The 14663-nt window shown below is 43.0% G+C and overlaps 1 protein-coding gene across 1 annotated transcript in view; it reads right to left on the bottom strand.

The window, feature by feature from the left end:
* Positions 1-4615: 4615 nt before the first annotated feature.
* polrmt (polymerase (RNA) mitochondrial (DNA directed)) overlaps positions 4616-14663 on the bottom strand; it is a 37066-nt gene continuing 27018 nt past the window's right edge. The window contains exons 16-21 of the mRNA XM_072389763.1: positions 12310-12362; positions 10224-10322; positions 9433-9505; positions 7843-7934; positions 7292-7365; positions 4616-5385 (exon numbers count right to left, since the gene is read on the bottom strand). Of these exons, the coding sequence (XP_072245864.1) occupies positions 5336-5385; positions 7292-7365; positions 7843-7934; positions 9433-9505; positions 10224-10322; positions 12310-12362 (441 nt within the window). The 3' untranslated portion in view covers positions 4616-5335. The remainder of the gene's footprint in view (positions 5386-7291; positions 7366-7842; positions 7935-9432; positions 9506-10223; positions 10323-12309; positions 12363-14663) is intronic.

The following is a 14663-nucleotide window of genomic DNA, read 5'->3' as shown; positions in this document are numbered from 1 at the left end:
GACACGCCTGAGACACAAACACACACAGAATCCTGACAACACTGTATCACCCGTCTCTTTCTCTGAAACGCTGACACTCCCTCCCCACTGTGCTGCCTCCTGCTTCCTCTCTCCTGCTGTCAGAGACCTCTGGCCCCATTTGCTTCCTCCAGGGCTGTCTGTACTCTCTGCTCCCCTGCTAGTGCTGCTGAGTGCCAGGCTCTCAGGACACCACGGCACAGGAGATATGCCGGGAGAGCCCAGGAGCCTGGCAAGGAAATCAAAGTCCCCCTCGGTTAGAGTGAGTGGTGCGGCTATCGAAAAGTGGCTTCCAGCTCAGGCATGTCTAGCAGATAGCGACTAACACTTCTGTGGTGTCCACTTTCTGTTGGTCCTGCTTCTTGCAATTGCAATTTCTAAAAGCTCCACACGACTGTCTGATGTGATACATTTACCCCCGCAGATGTGGCATCATTCAGTGACACATGGTACATTCACATATTATCATTATCTGCCAACATGTCAATAAAGGTCTTGTAGTTAATGCTTGCCCATAATAAACAGTTTGGTAAGTGTCTTACCCTCTTTATTCTATTTCTGGCTGTGGTTGTCTGGAGATGATCCCAGCATGCTTTGAGTGTGAGACAGGGAAACACCCCCCAACAGGCCCTCACTTTATCACTCTGTGAATGCAGACAGTCACCCTTATGTATGACTAATTTAGAGCCTCCACTTGAGACACATCTAGTTGTGCTCTCAGCAGAAAGCCAACCACCATATTTCTAAACCGAATAGTCGGGCACTGCTGACTTTATTTATCAAGAACAAAGATGTTCTAGGAAATGCTGATAAGAAACCAACAAAAATCCTGTGTTTTGAAATGTCGACCACTGAAGCGATAAGTGAAGCAAAAGAGTCCGATACTTCATTTTTAAGAAGCAAAAAAAAAACAGTTTCTATTTGGTTTTCTGTCCTCTGTAAGAACACAAGTCTGCTTAATCCCAATGTGCAGCACAGTTTTAACTGGAAGAGTTTCATAAACAAAATGCCTTCAAGCTTTTGTCTTGATGGGATTAAGAGAACAAAACCTTTGCTATACTACGTCCATGCCAATCTGAGCAATACAGATGGATGTTGGGGGGGGGGCAGATTAGTCAGCTCATTTTTTCCCCAGACGTTCTGACTGGCGAGCATGTGAAGATTTAAAAGACCTTTTCTTTCTATCGATATCGTTCTTTATGTCTGAAAGGCATTTTAAGAATTTTGTTCAGTTCATATTCTTTTGTCGGTAATTTTTTTTTATCATTTTTCATTAATTAGAAATGAGTTTTTTTTTCTTCCGTAAATCATTGACTTTATTTCATTCATTTCTTTTGGGAGACTCATTTTTTCCCCAACCGGGACCCATTGCTCAGTAGAAATAATTCAAAAGAATAAATTAATGATTAGATAAATAATTGAAATTTTTTCTTTTACTGACAAAAAAAAAAATCCTTCCTTCAGAAAAAAAGAACAACCTAAAACGATCCGTCACAAGAAAACAGAACATTTGGTGAATCTTGGAAAATACGTCACCTTTTTGCCACTTACAGTTAAAGGCCTCCATAGTGCAACGGTTATTTGAGCATGGAGGGTCATTCTTGAACCTGAGATACTGTGGTAGTTTGATTAAAAAAAAAAAAGAAAAATCAACGTCAACTCACCTCATCTAACACTTTTTCAAAGCTTTTAACTGACAGTCGCTGTGCTCACAAAGACCATAAGATGTGGGGACGATCAGCCTGTTTAAAGTGCATGTTTTCTACAAGATTCAAAAAGCAACGAAATGTGGCTTTTTTTCTTCCTTAAGCTTGGACTATGTTCGTCCCATATATTGTTTTAATATGTGTCGAATAACAAAACCAAAGTCAACATCTTAAATGAGGGAAGAAAATGTACTTTGAGCTGTTTGTGTCTGCGATACATTCACAAATCTTTAGAAATGAGAAAATCTTACAAAACAGTACTGAAACTATGTAAACAACTGACGGAGACCATAAAGAAACAGGTACTGACCAGTGGTATATTCAAAAAAATGATTCTAAGCATAGGTCTGACTGATATGTGCATTATAATAGACTGAACTGAGTCATGAGGCATTCCAACCCTCACTTATGGTCGTGAGCTGTGGCTCGGGACCAAAAGAATAAGAATGTGAATACAAGCGGCAGAAAAGAGACCCTTTGGGTTAAGGTTAGGAGCTCAGTCATCAGGGAGGGGCTCAGAGTGGAGTTGCTGCTCCTCCCCATCAAAAAGATGGGGGGAATTTGGTTTGGGCATCTGGTCAAGATGCCTACTGAATGCTTTTAGACATGTTTACTTGACTGTACAATAAGATTAACACGAGAGGACTAGATAGTTTTAGTTTCTCACGAAATACATCAGAGTTAGTCAAATGTCAAAGATCTTCTGTCCATTCATCACCTTCACAAATACTAAATTCACCATAAAAAATACCCATTAGTGTCTGGGGAGCACCCATAATGGGAGCTACCTGACCACTTCCGGCTAGAAGCGGTGTTTCATTACTGCAGGCCAGAGTGCTGGAAGTCTAACAGCTGACATTCATGGATTCCACCCCAGAGAAACAGACACGGGCCCATCTGGGTAAACAGCATCTTCAGCATCTCGTGTGCTCCCTCAACACAAATAAATGCAACAAAAACACATGTACTGAATTTACCCCCGACGTCCTTTCCACACCAGCCTGTGACATGTTCTACCATTTTAAGTGCTGTAGTGTGAATGTCCCGAAGCTCACCGACAGCCGGCCGTCCCAATCTCCATCTGGTGGGAGTCACACCCACAGCACTGACCGAAGCACTTAGACCATCAGCATCCACCAGTCCATCGACTCCTTTTGCGTTGAGCTGAGGTCAGGCAACATTTTTTTTCATGCTGTGTTGTGAAAGCTGTGTTGTGAAATGTGATATTGTGTGATCTTAAAAGCACACCACGGGAGAAAGCTCCATCCCTGGCGAATGACTCCATGAGAGAAAAGTCACGCTGGGCTGCTGGAAGGAGATTTTAAAGAGCAATTAGCAACTATTTTCTTATGGCGCCATGCAGAATATGAAAACAAAGTGGCAAATATGTACATAAAATGCTTTTTTTATGTTGCTTTTGAAAACACATTTGATTAATAATTTCTCTACAGCTCTAATATTTCTTTTTTTTTTTTTTCCCAGCACAGAATCAACGTCTGCAACAAAACGCAGAGAAAATTGAAGCAAAAACAAACTTGTAAATATCGGTGAAATACAACCCATAACGGCAACTGTTCTTAATCTCTGCCTTAAAAACGGAGCAATAGAGCAACTGTGATTCCAATGGTTTACTGAGCGGATACGGCCGTCACATTACCTCGGCATGTGGTGGTAGTGCTTTCTCCATCCTGGACCGGTTCAACCCAAAACTCATGACGGGTTAGTGCCTAAAAGAGGGATCAGTGCAAACTGTCGGCGGGTGAACCGCAATCAAGGGAAAGTTAACAATTTGAGAATAAAACTGCCAGTCGAATGTGCAAAACTGGGATTTCAGTTTGCTATTCGCTGTATGTTCTGCCACAGGGTCGTTACGTGCCTCAAAGGTTACCGAGTGCCATTTGAGTCCAAATTTACATTTGCACGCTACTTCGAAGCTGCAGAGAGGGAAGGTGGAGTGGAGTCAAGTGGTCCACTCCACCCACTAAAACCAGTTTCTATGAACGGAGGTGTGAGGACATGGTTGAAAAGGGACCCGTTGTACTGCCAGCGGGGCATTTCGTTTGGACCTCGGGAAATTGTTCAGACCTGTAAAAACCAGTAAACAGTCTCCTTTAATGCACTGACATTGTGAAAGTTCCCATCATTTAGAAACATTAGCGACTGGTCCTCCCAAAAAAACCCATTATTAGTTTAATTCACTCAACTCAAAGCATATTTCACTGTCAAACAAAGCCAAATCACTTTTTACCAGAATAATAACATAACTGATCAAAGTTGCATTTAATTCACATCATGAACTATGGAGAGCCCCCTCGACGTGGATGTTGCCATGCAAATGATTTGAAAACCTACACTCTAATCTGCACACTATTTATGCTCCCTCAGAGATTATTTCCATTTCATTACACCGTCACTCAGCCAGCTTTGTCTGCCGGCGCCTACATTTGCCTTTGAACATCGACAACACCTTTTGTCTGGAGCTACTGTAACGTTTCCAGCATTGATCAGATAGCACTTCTGCTATTTTTACTTTGAGATGTGGCACTGGCCCAGAAAAAGAAGATCCGAGTTGATTAGTGAAGCCTGCAAACCCTTTGTGGTGCCTCGAAAAGAGGAGGCCTTCATCTCACGATGCACAACAGGATTTTGATACGAAGATCCAACTAAATAACATCCAGCCTCACTCGTCCCGTTTAAGCACACAAAGAATGTCGGCTTCATTTCTGAACCAAATGAATATGGAAACATTTTAAGAAAAAAACATTTATTTCAGGGCAACAGTCAAGTGCTCAAGTTGCTTCAGTAAGGTAAAAATCAAGAGCCCCCTTTCTCAGAAAACCCTCGAGTCATCACTCCTCAAGCCTTTAGAGTTCTAAAGAGAATATTGCCTGTTCAGTAAAGCACATCTTTAATTTCCTCTCACAAGTCTCTTCATTCTACTTTTCCAGAAAAGGTTGAGATGTGTGAGCAGAACATCCTGCCATTCAGTAAGTGATTGGACTGATGATTAGGTGGGATAGCTGTACAGGTAGGTCAGCGCTGCCCAGAGGTTTTTACGGTATGAAAAGACACACACACACACACACACACACATACAAACATACATACATACATACATACATGTGCACACAACCAATCAATTGCAATTACATTTTGTGAGAAAAAGTTTCGTCTCAGTCTGTTTGAGCAGCAGAGGTGCACCTCAGTGATGGACGGATCGACACAGTTCACACATGACTCAGTAAGGCACACACACACACACATATATACTAAAATATGGTCAAAGCATCTGCTGAAAGAGGTATTTCTCCTGTAATTGAAGTCTTAGCTCTCCCATCCAATGCTGATTCCCTCATTTTTCGCCTGGATGAGTATCCCGCCTGCCTTTCCATCAGTCTACAAGTCTTTAAATGGGGCTAGTTCACTGTGTGTGAACACTTCCAGCAGCTCCAGCCGGTCGGTGGACCAGGAGGCAGGCCGGGCGCGGCTAGATCAATGTCCTCATGTCTGTGGGAGGCAAGAGCCGGCCAGGACTCTCCGGCCCGCAGCCTCCCTGCTGCACTCGGTCAATTCCGCTCACCTTTTTCTGCTGGCTCACCCTCATGAGCCGCTCAGCTGAAGAAGTAAGTGGATTCTTTCACCCGCTGGAGATCAAAATCACCTGGAGAGGCGAGAGACAGAGTGTCAGACCGAGTTTAAGTCAGCGGACACAGGTTACAGACCATAAATCATGCACACAGTTCTTCATTCCTTCTGCTAATACGAGATAGCTACGGTAACTTCTGGAAACTTGGCGGAGATCAGCCAGTATAGCACTGAAAGAAGGGGCACTTTATAATAGAAATACCTGAGACTCATAAATAGTAAATAGACAAGTGCAAAGAGGGTTATTCCCCTCTAACCGAATCATTTATGTCGAATAGCTTCCAATTCCCTGGTTACTCTTAAGACTCACACTGTCAAATCACCTTTACAGTCAGGTGTGATGTCACATGTGCAGTAACTAATCCATGAAATAACTGAGCGTTAATATTTGATCGGGGACCAAAGTATGTAGCTTTAAACTAATAGAATGACTACACTTGGATGACGCTGAGCAGCTTTTAGGATTAACTGTTCCGTTTTGAGTGTTGGCACGGCAACATTTGCCAGTTACGACGCACACATTCAATTTAACTGATATTTGATTACAAACCAAACTATGTGACATATTGAACTTGGACTTCCCGACGGTGCAAGATGGGTCATAATGGGAACACTAAAGGGTTGATAACAGATGTGACCAGTTCAAAGAAATAAATGCAACAGCTGCAAAAACTGTCCGCTCTATAATGGCGTTGGAGGATGTGTCATTTAAGCTATAAGGATACGCCTTCTGTACTAAGTTTTATGAGAATCTATTGAAAGCTTTTCAGATATTTCAGTTTAGACTAAAGCTGTCAATCAGTCAATTTAAGAAAAAATAGTCGCAATCTGAAAGTTGGTTGTTCCATCCTGCAAAAAAGTCAAGTACAGGCCAGTTAAATGTTTCTAAGTTATGGGAATGACATGTGCCAGGCTTCACTTCCTCTGATATGTAGCAGACAATACGAGCAGCAGTGAATGTTCCATCCTTATTGTGCTTGATGATGATTGAGGAAGCAGCCGGTCTGTTAGTCCCAAAGCAGAGAAAGGCGTTTCACAAATGGAAAGAATTCAGAAACCACCGGTTAAACTTCTCTGGACTTCTAATGCACCGTTTGAGGAGTAATTTCAGCTCTGTGTGAGGCCCCGTCCCGCCCTCTGTGCTTTGCCTTGTTTGCCCTTTCCCTCTCCGACAGCTGTGTTCAGCAGCCGGAGCTGCAGTGTGAATTATTGAGGAAAGAACATTAAAAAGTGAAGGCAGAACAGCTTAAAGTAGCTGCAAAATACTAACATCAGCCCTTTCACTAATATACTGACCCATATGTATTTAAGTCGCGGCACTAATCGTAACATGAAATGGGATGTATCGATACCCTGCAAAATTTAACAGAGAAAACTCTCAACTTAGCAGATCCTCTGAATCACACACAAAGAAACCAACTGGATGCACCTTAAAGGCAGGATCCTGTGCTATAAAGATTAAAATGGATTTTAGTGCCCATTCAGTGGGCCGGCTATTAAAACAAGTGGGCATTCAGGGACACACCTGAAAACTAACACACATACCCCCGAGGTTTCAGCCACATAAGCTGATTATACGAGTGAGGGACGCAATTAATAGAAATCGTACAACCCAGCTGTCAGTGAGGAGCAAACAGTGAGGGTACAGATGGAGATGAACAGAAGAGGTTGCATAAGAGCAAAACTCACATCCACCTGACTGATGGACACAGAGAGAGAGATGCTGACAATGAATTAAAAGAAGACAACAGGCTACAACAATCAGCATTTACAGAACAGGATGAAAACACGAAACTGTACAAGAAACCGGGGACTTTCACTCAATTTCACTCAACTTTCTTCTTTCCACCCAATTAGGGGATAAAGTACACCGATTCCTTCCCCAAAACATCCTGAGTAGCACTTTCTTCACACACACTGACCTCTTTGGGGAACTTGGGACAGCAACAACAGCAGCCTCCTGTACTGCTGATATCTCTTGCTTTTGGGTTCAGCCCTGCGACAGAGGAGGGGAAAAACAGTTAGACTTCGGGAACTCAGAGGAGAATGTATTTCTGTGCTTTAACGCATGAAGTGGAAGAGCTCTTCAGCTCTCTTAAATATCATACATGATCTGTTTTAAGAGGTAAACTGTGTGCATGCAGTGAGAATGAAAGGCTCAGGTTTGTACTTTCCACCTTATTAGCTTATAACTAAAGGAGGTGCAAAACATAAAAACAGATGCTCACATAACTCCAGTTCTGTCCAATCACAGGCAAGAAATGCAGCTGTAGGTTAAATGAAATCTATATTATATATTATATATATTTTTTTTTGTTGTGCGACAACAATTCAAACAAGGGAGCAACTGCAAACAGCAGAATGCTGTCTTACCATTATCCTTCTGAATCTGAGCACAGCGTTGCTCATTTGATTTGTGTGTTATGTGCAGACAAAAAGCACACGTTTCCTGCATGCTGGTGTGTGAACTCACGACATAGTGGTGCAGTATTTCTTCAGCAGGAAGTCGGACAGCTCCTGCAGGATCGGCTGGCTGTGCAGGGCGACAAACTGTTCCCGGCAGATCTGACAGGGGGAGGACCGAGAGAAGTTACTCTGATCTAAACACCTGATCAGCAAGCTGCCCGAGACTTGTTGAGCAGGTCGATGATGGACGGAGGAGAGAAAGACAGGAGCAAAGGTGACGGCGAGAGAGGAGAGAAAAAGACGAGAGCAAATCTCTGAACTTTAAACATTTCGGCCTTTTCTCCACTCTGCTGCAAACCCCCCCCCTTTTTATTTAAACCACTCACATCTGCCGGTTCTACTAATTCTAAAGTTAGTCAGCTGGAACAGATGACCTCAGGATGAGTTTTAACTGTTCTTTTATATGGAGTAACATCAATGAGTGTCTTTAATGGCTTTCAGAAAAATCTCTCAGAATCTCCAGACCCAGATTAGATTGATTAAAAGCAAAATACCAGCAAGGCGCTGCTCACAGAAGCAGAACAAAAACACCGACATCATTTGCCACGGAATAAAAAATTAATAAAAAATAAAATAAAATAAAATCAGCCGTCTTCGATATGTGCAAAATCACAGGGCAACAAATCAAAACCCACAGCTGTGACCGTATCAGCTGAGCTATCAGGGAGACATTTTCTATGCATTACTTTAAAGATTAACGCAGCTCGAATCAATTTTTCCTCTTAAATTCTGAATGACTGTGATTTGCTTATGCATCTCGCAGTAATTCCTGTTCAGGACTGCACTCTGGGCAGTCTGCAGACAACTGGTGGAGAAGGATGGGGGACGGGTCGGCCGCCATTAAAACGAGGCTCCTTTTTTCCATGTGCTCAGATGTTGACTGAGCTATCCGATACCCCTCTCCTCTGCTGCTGTGTTCCATTACCCGTGTAATGAGGGCGGCACACGCTCACACGCCAGGAGACGGAGAATATGGGAGAGAGTAAATGTAGTGAGAGGAAACTTTCATTGGACATAACATCTCTGAGATTGGACGAAGACATAAGGGGCTGTGACTGTGCTCCGAAGCTACGTCTACAGAAAATTGGGGATTTGTGGTAATTTGACCCATTTTATTCTACACTGTGTCTCAGTCTGGGCCCGATGAGCTACTTCCAACAAGCAGGGGCAGACAGTGATTTATTCAGCAAAACAGGATCTGTCTGATACCTGCAGCCCGTAAATGTATGAGGCAGTGAAAACTGGAAGTTTGTATGACTGGCATTGGTAAGCAGGAGCCTCTGTTGTAACAACACACCGATCACACATGCAGCACGAAATGAACACTCTTTATTTAAGCACTAAATCAAGCTCAGTTTCTCTGTGCTTCCAAGACCACATTCCTCTGATGAAGAGATTTCAATGTCAACTCGAGGCAGAGCAAAGTATTGCATCGTGTATGCTTCGTTTAGCTCTAATTAATCAGAAACAGGAGAAAACAAAACTCTGATGGTTAGAGATGAGACAGGAGACAGCTGTGAATGGATGATAAGGGTGAGGAATGGTGAGGGAACGGGAACAAGAAGTGGGAGAGAGCAGAGCAGCAGAAATGTGATACCTTGTTCATGGTGTCCACAGTGAGGGCGTGGGTCCAGAAACAGTCGTGAACTGAGACGAATGTCAGGCCAGCACTGGGAGAGGACGAGAGGAGAGGGAGAAAAGGACTGATGAGGGAAAGAAACTGTTCATTCGTTCAAGTCGGTATGTTTTCATTCACTTGTTCGAGGTGAATGTCGCCGGAGGGTTAGGGTGTGGGCTACGAAGTTTGTGGTTGCTTTGAATACAAACTAAAAACTGTGAGAAAAATGGGGAGAGCTCTTCTTCAGGAAATACTTTTTATCTCTGGTAATATCTGGGATATTATATCAAATCTGAGAGGAAAGCCAGCCAGTCACGTGCGTGCTATTGTTTGGCGGCTCAGGCCCGACAACAGCTGGTGAATCGCATCATTTCAATCTTTGCCAGGTCAAATGAGATTTGAGAAACATGTTCCAATCGCCATAAAGCACATCAACTCTTCTGAACAACAGGCAAAAACCACCTCGAGCGAACGTATACATTTTGTTCTTTTGGCTAAATCTCGACCGTTTCCATTCACCTCGTCTTTTTCACATCTTGGGGATGCAAATCAAAAACAGCAAAGGAAACCTGGCTAGCGCAAGCACCAGCTGGAGCGATCACACCTGTCATACCTGCACAAAGCCAGTCGGAGGTGAGAATTGCGTTTTGGATTTAGAATGAGCTTTCTCAAAGCCGGTCGACTGTTTCAACTATCATTATAAAAAAGGACTTTGCTGAGTGAACAGGCTATTCAAGGAGTCTCTGTTTAGTTTCAGGCGTGAATAGTACCTGTAGCAGTGGAGAGAGGTCAGCATCATGTGTGTGGAGTCCAAGGAGTGGATGAAGTTTGGCGGGAACGCATTCTTCTGTTTAACAATGTCCGGCCTCCTGAAAAAGCACAGAAACCAGACGTTTAAACATTTAGTTGAGATGTTTGAGAAAAACAAGGAGGCCTCATTATGAACCACACTATGAACCACCAGGAGGGAACAATTCAGGAGGGCCAAGACTTCTAACCAGCCGCTGTTCATAAAAATGCAACGTTGCTGCCTCGTGTGATGGAATTGGCAGTAAAAAAAAACATCCTGCCAATCTGTATCCCCCCTGTTCCCATTACCTGGAGCCTGTGCCATTCAAATCCTTGGGGCTGCCACAGACCAGAAGGTTTCTCTAATGGAAATGCAAAGAGAGCTCAGAGAGACTGCGCTACACCCAAAGCTAAAACACTGACAACTAGCACACGCCGTGCCTGTCTGTCACTCTTGCTTTCCGTCTGTTTGGTTTATTTTTGGCTTGGAAATGTTGGACTTTCACAGGAGTGCTTTTAGTCCCTCTGTTCTGGGATTGAGCTGAGCAAAAACAAGAGTCCTGGATATTTATTTGCGAACAGGTTCAGCTAGTGATGCATTTCTAAGAACGTCCTTCTCTTTCTCCTCATCCTTGGTCATATAGCATACACCGACAGACACAAGACACAAATGCCTGAGACACCGGAAATCTATGCCATCACTATTTTAAGTGCTGTTCACCTTATATAGCAGACAAGTTAGCATTGGGCTCGCCATTTAATGCATTTAGTTTAGAGGTGTGGATAATCGACTGTTCTCCAAAGATGACAGGGAGAGAGGAAACAGCATGAAAAACAAGATCTCCAAAGCTGTCATTACTGCTGCCTCTGCTTTAAAAAGAACATACACGCTAAAAGACTTTATCTATTAGGTATTCATCAGGCTCTTAAATTCTAGCGTGTGGATCCGTGGAGGGAAAGGCCAAAGAAAGTTACGCCCACGGTGTCAAGCCTGGCTCAGAATGTCAACCAGCGATGCTTTTGCTGACAGCAAATCTCAAGTTTAAGGTCTCTCTCTTCCCTCTCAAGTCTCGACTTCCTCTGACCCTCCCTCCTCTTTAGCTGGTGTATCATATTCACGCAGCTGGATGCGCGGCGCACTATTGATGTCAGACTGAGGAGGACGGCTGTCAGTCTGTATCATCTGCGTCTGCAGTGCTCTCACTCTGTCATGCCTCCACTCTCCGTGGCTGCCTCTCTGTCTGTCACAGTCTTTTTGTTCTTCACTCAACTCTTTCAACTCATCTCGTCTCGTCTCAACCCTTTCCTTTTACACATTTCTGTCTCGCAACAAAGTACATATGTGATGAAAACCAAACGACATGAAACACGAAATGCCTTCATTCACTCGCAGAAATCTAATCCTCATCTGGTCAATTTAGCTGCATGACGGGTCAACTCCACAGTCTCTTTGTTAACTGTAAAATCAAGGCATATTTAGCACTGTTAAGTCAGCAGAGGACCGCAATTCTACTCTTAAATCTGTCGTATTTTACTCCGTTGATGACAGGTTACAGTCTCTGTTCTCTGAATGTATAAAACTATAGTTTCAGAGAGTAGTTTCCAAAACTTCTGCTGGCATTTATGACTTTATGGTAAATGCAACGTTACTTCAGAGTAAGAGCAGGCAATTAGTGAAAAAACCCACAGGAGACAGTGCTTCTGTGCAGTTGAGGTTCATGGAAGTGTAAGCTAGTCGCCTTCAGAGAGAGCTTAACTTTCCACATCATTCCACCTGCGCCACCCAACCGAAACTAGATTTTAAAAGAAAAGGTGACCGCAAACTCAACACAGAATCGGTGACAACAAAAAAATGACCTGCAGTAAACACCATTTCTTTCACTTCGGATCCTCCGCCCTTCTTCCAGGTCCCTGCTGTCAGACAAACTGGTGACATTTCAGCTGAGAATGTCAGTAAGTGCCACGAGAGAATAAAAAAATAAAACTATATCTGCCGGATCGGTGTTCGAACGATAGCTGCAAAAAACAGGGAAAAAAAAAAAAGAAAAAGTCTGCAGGACGACTTACTCTGCGGTGTCGTGGCTGATCTGGAGGTTTATATGTTGCATGGAACTCTTCAGCTGGAGAGGCAAAACAAAAACAGAGGAGGATGTTATTGGCCTCAAAAAGGCAAGGTACAACTAAACTAATACATCTGCCACTCATGTGCCCCACACAAACCCACTGAACAGTAAGGTTAACATCATGAAAGTTGGGAAAATAACAAATATATTCTACTTTTAAATGTTAAATGTATGAAATACTGGCACCAGAAAATATTTGGTATGTTTGCCTTAAAAAAGTCGTATATATATCTAATTACAGCTGATTAATGATGAATTAGCACAAACATTACAAAGTGTGGAAAAGTATGTTTATTCAACATAATAGGAGGCATCAAAACCTCCTAAAGCAAACCTAAAATACGAAAGACACGCGACACAACAAATATTAGATGTTAAAGGTTTCCTTAAAGGGGACAGATGAGAAAAGAAAGAGAATAATGAGAAGGATGACGTGCTTGAAAGGACATATTTCGGTGTCTGAAATGGCCACGAACTGAAAAGCTCTCAGCGTACACAACTTTTCCATTTTGTTCCAGGTCACGTCGGCCTGGAATGATGTCGTTCTGTGAGCTGCTCAGATTTGCGATGCAACGTTACGTCACAGCTCAGAGTAGAATAATGCAGCTTCCTCCTACTCATCTCCACCCAACGTCAAATTCAAATCACGCTGCATTCGCTGTACCTTCCGAGCGGGGAGTCGAAGCTCTTTAGTGCTTTCAGAAGCAAACTCTCATCAGCAGCTATATAGTTGAGTTAAAATAATACAGAAATGAGCTAATGAGCTGTACTTTGCCTTTATATCCCTACTAGGATAACCACTTTTTTGCAGGCGTTTTCTTCCAATTCATTTTTCCCCATTGGGAAGCCAGAAATTCCTACTCCCTTTGTGTTACTGAATGCAGCAACAGCTTAACAGTAGAATCCACCATTACGATGCTTCGATGCTAAGGTGCATTGAATGTATTCTGGTGGCATGATTCCTTACTATAAAACATTTCTTGTTGGTTTTCCTTTGTCACACCCATGTAGTTGTGAGTGACTTTGTTATGACCATTTTTGGGGATCAAAACTATCTAAAACATCCGCCAATGTTACAACACTGCAGTCCCATATCAGTAGAGTGCAAGAACTGTAGAAAGGGGCAAGTAGAGGACAATCGTCCACTTGATATTTGTAATAAATCACCAGAAGGAAAGGGAAAAATCAAATGAGATACAGTAAACTCTTAGCCGGAAACCTAGTCCTTGTGCATTTACTGGCAAACCCAGTGATTTGAGCGAAGATTTCAGAGAAGCCTTAGGGTCCGTGCAATGAAGCATGTGGAGAAGGCCAGTCTTTCCCTGACCCCTGGAACCATGGCAGGGTGGTAACGACAGCCTGCTATCAACATGACTGGAAACAGGCAGCTCACTGCTTGTCAATCTAAGCACAATCCATTATTGTGTTTACTTTGCATGGAGCCTGCACTAATCTATCCAAGACTCTCTACATCTGCTACTTTGCCTGAGCACACTTTTCCTTTTTTTTCACCCATGGAATGGACCTTCAATGCTGAAGTGTCCGATTAAATTCCATTTAGAGTGCTGCGAATACATTTGTCTGCGCGGTGAATAATCGCTTGCTTTCAGACGTCATTATCGCAGTTTAAAAGTAGGTTCACCCGCAACAATGTGGACAAATAGAAAGAGTGTTTGTTCCTGGTGATCAAGGAGGACTATTTTGCACCCATTTCCTTGATTTTGAAATCAAATACAAAAATTCGGTATCTCACAAACAGGCGAATGACAGTAATAAATCCATAAGAGTAAGAAGCGCGGTGGCTCAGCGGTGTCCAGTTTACACATCCCCTGCTTGTGTGGAACAGGACGAACCGAGAGATAATCAATGGATTAACTCACATCAGTCGCTGACTGGCTGTAAAATCCAAAATTTGTTTCTGGAATGGGTCCTCTTTATCGTCCACAAACAATTCCTCCAAACAGGCCATTCTGATGCCCTTATGAGCCTCTAACAAACAAAAGTTTGGTGCTAATGCACAACTCTCACATGTGGGATGAATACCGAGGCTCTCTAAAATACACATTGCCCGTTTCCTCATTCAGAAAGTCCCCTATGAAGCAAGAAACCAAACACTTCATATACCGTAGTTGGCTCTCTCGGGTGCTGTAAAGGCTTTTTAACAAGAGTGAAAAATCGTGCAGACCACGAACGGGACATTTAAAGGGAAAAATACACCCTTCCACGGAGGTATACTGGGCTATTTTTGTGATTCAGAATATTGACTGGTACAAAGTCAGCATCAACAAAAAGGTCAAA

Source organism: Leuresthes tenuis, unplaced genomic scaffold (assembly GCF_036924035.1).
Source record: "Leuresthes tenuis unplaced genomic scaffold, fLeuTen1.0.hap1 SCAF_7, whole genome shotgun sequence".
NCBI classification, from domain to species: domain Eukaryota; kingdom Metazoa; phylum Chordata; class Actinopteri; order Atheriniformes; family Atherinopsidae; genus Leuresthes; species Leuresthes tenuis.
Note: the sequence above shows the minus strand (reverse complement) of the source record. Positions and strands in the feature narration are given on the sequence as shown.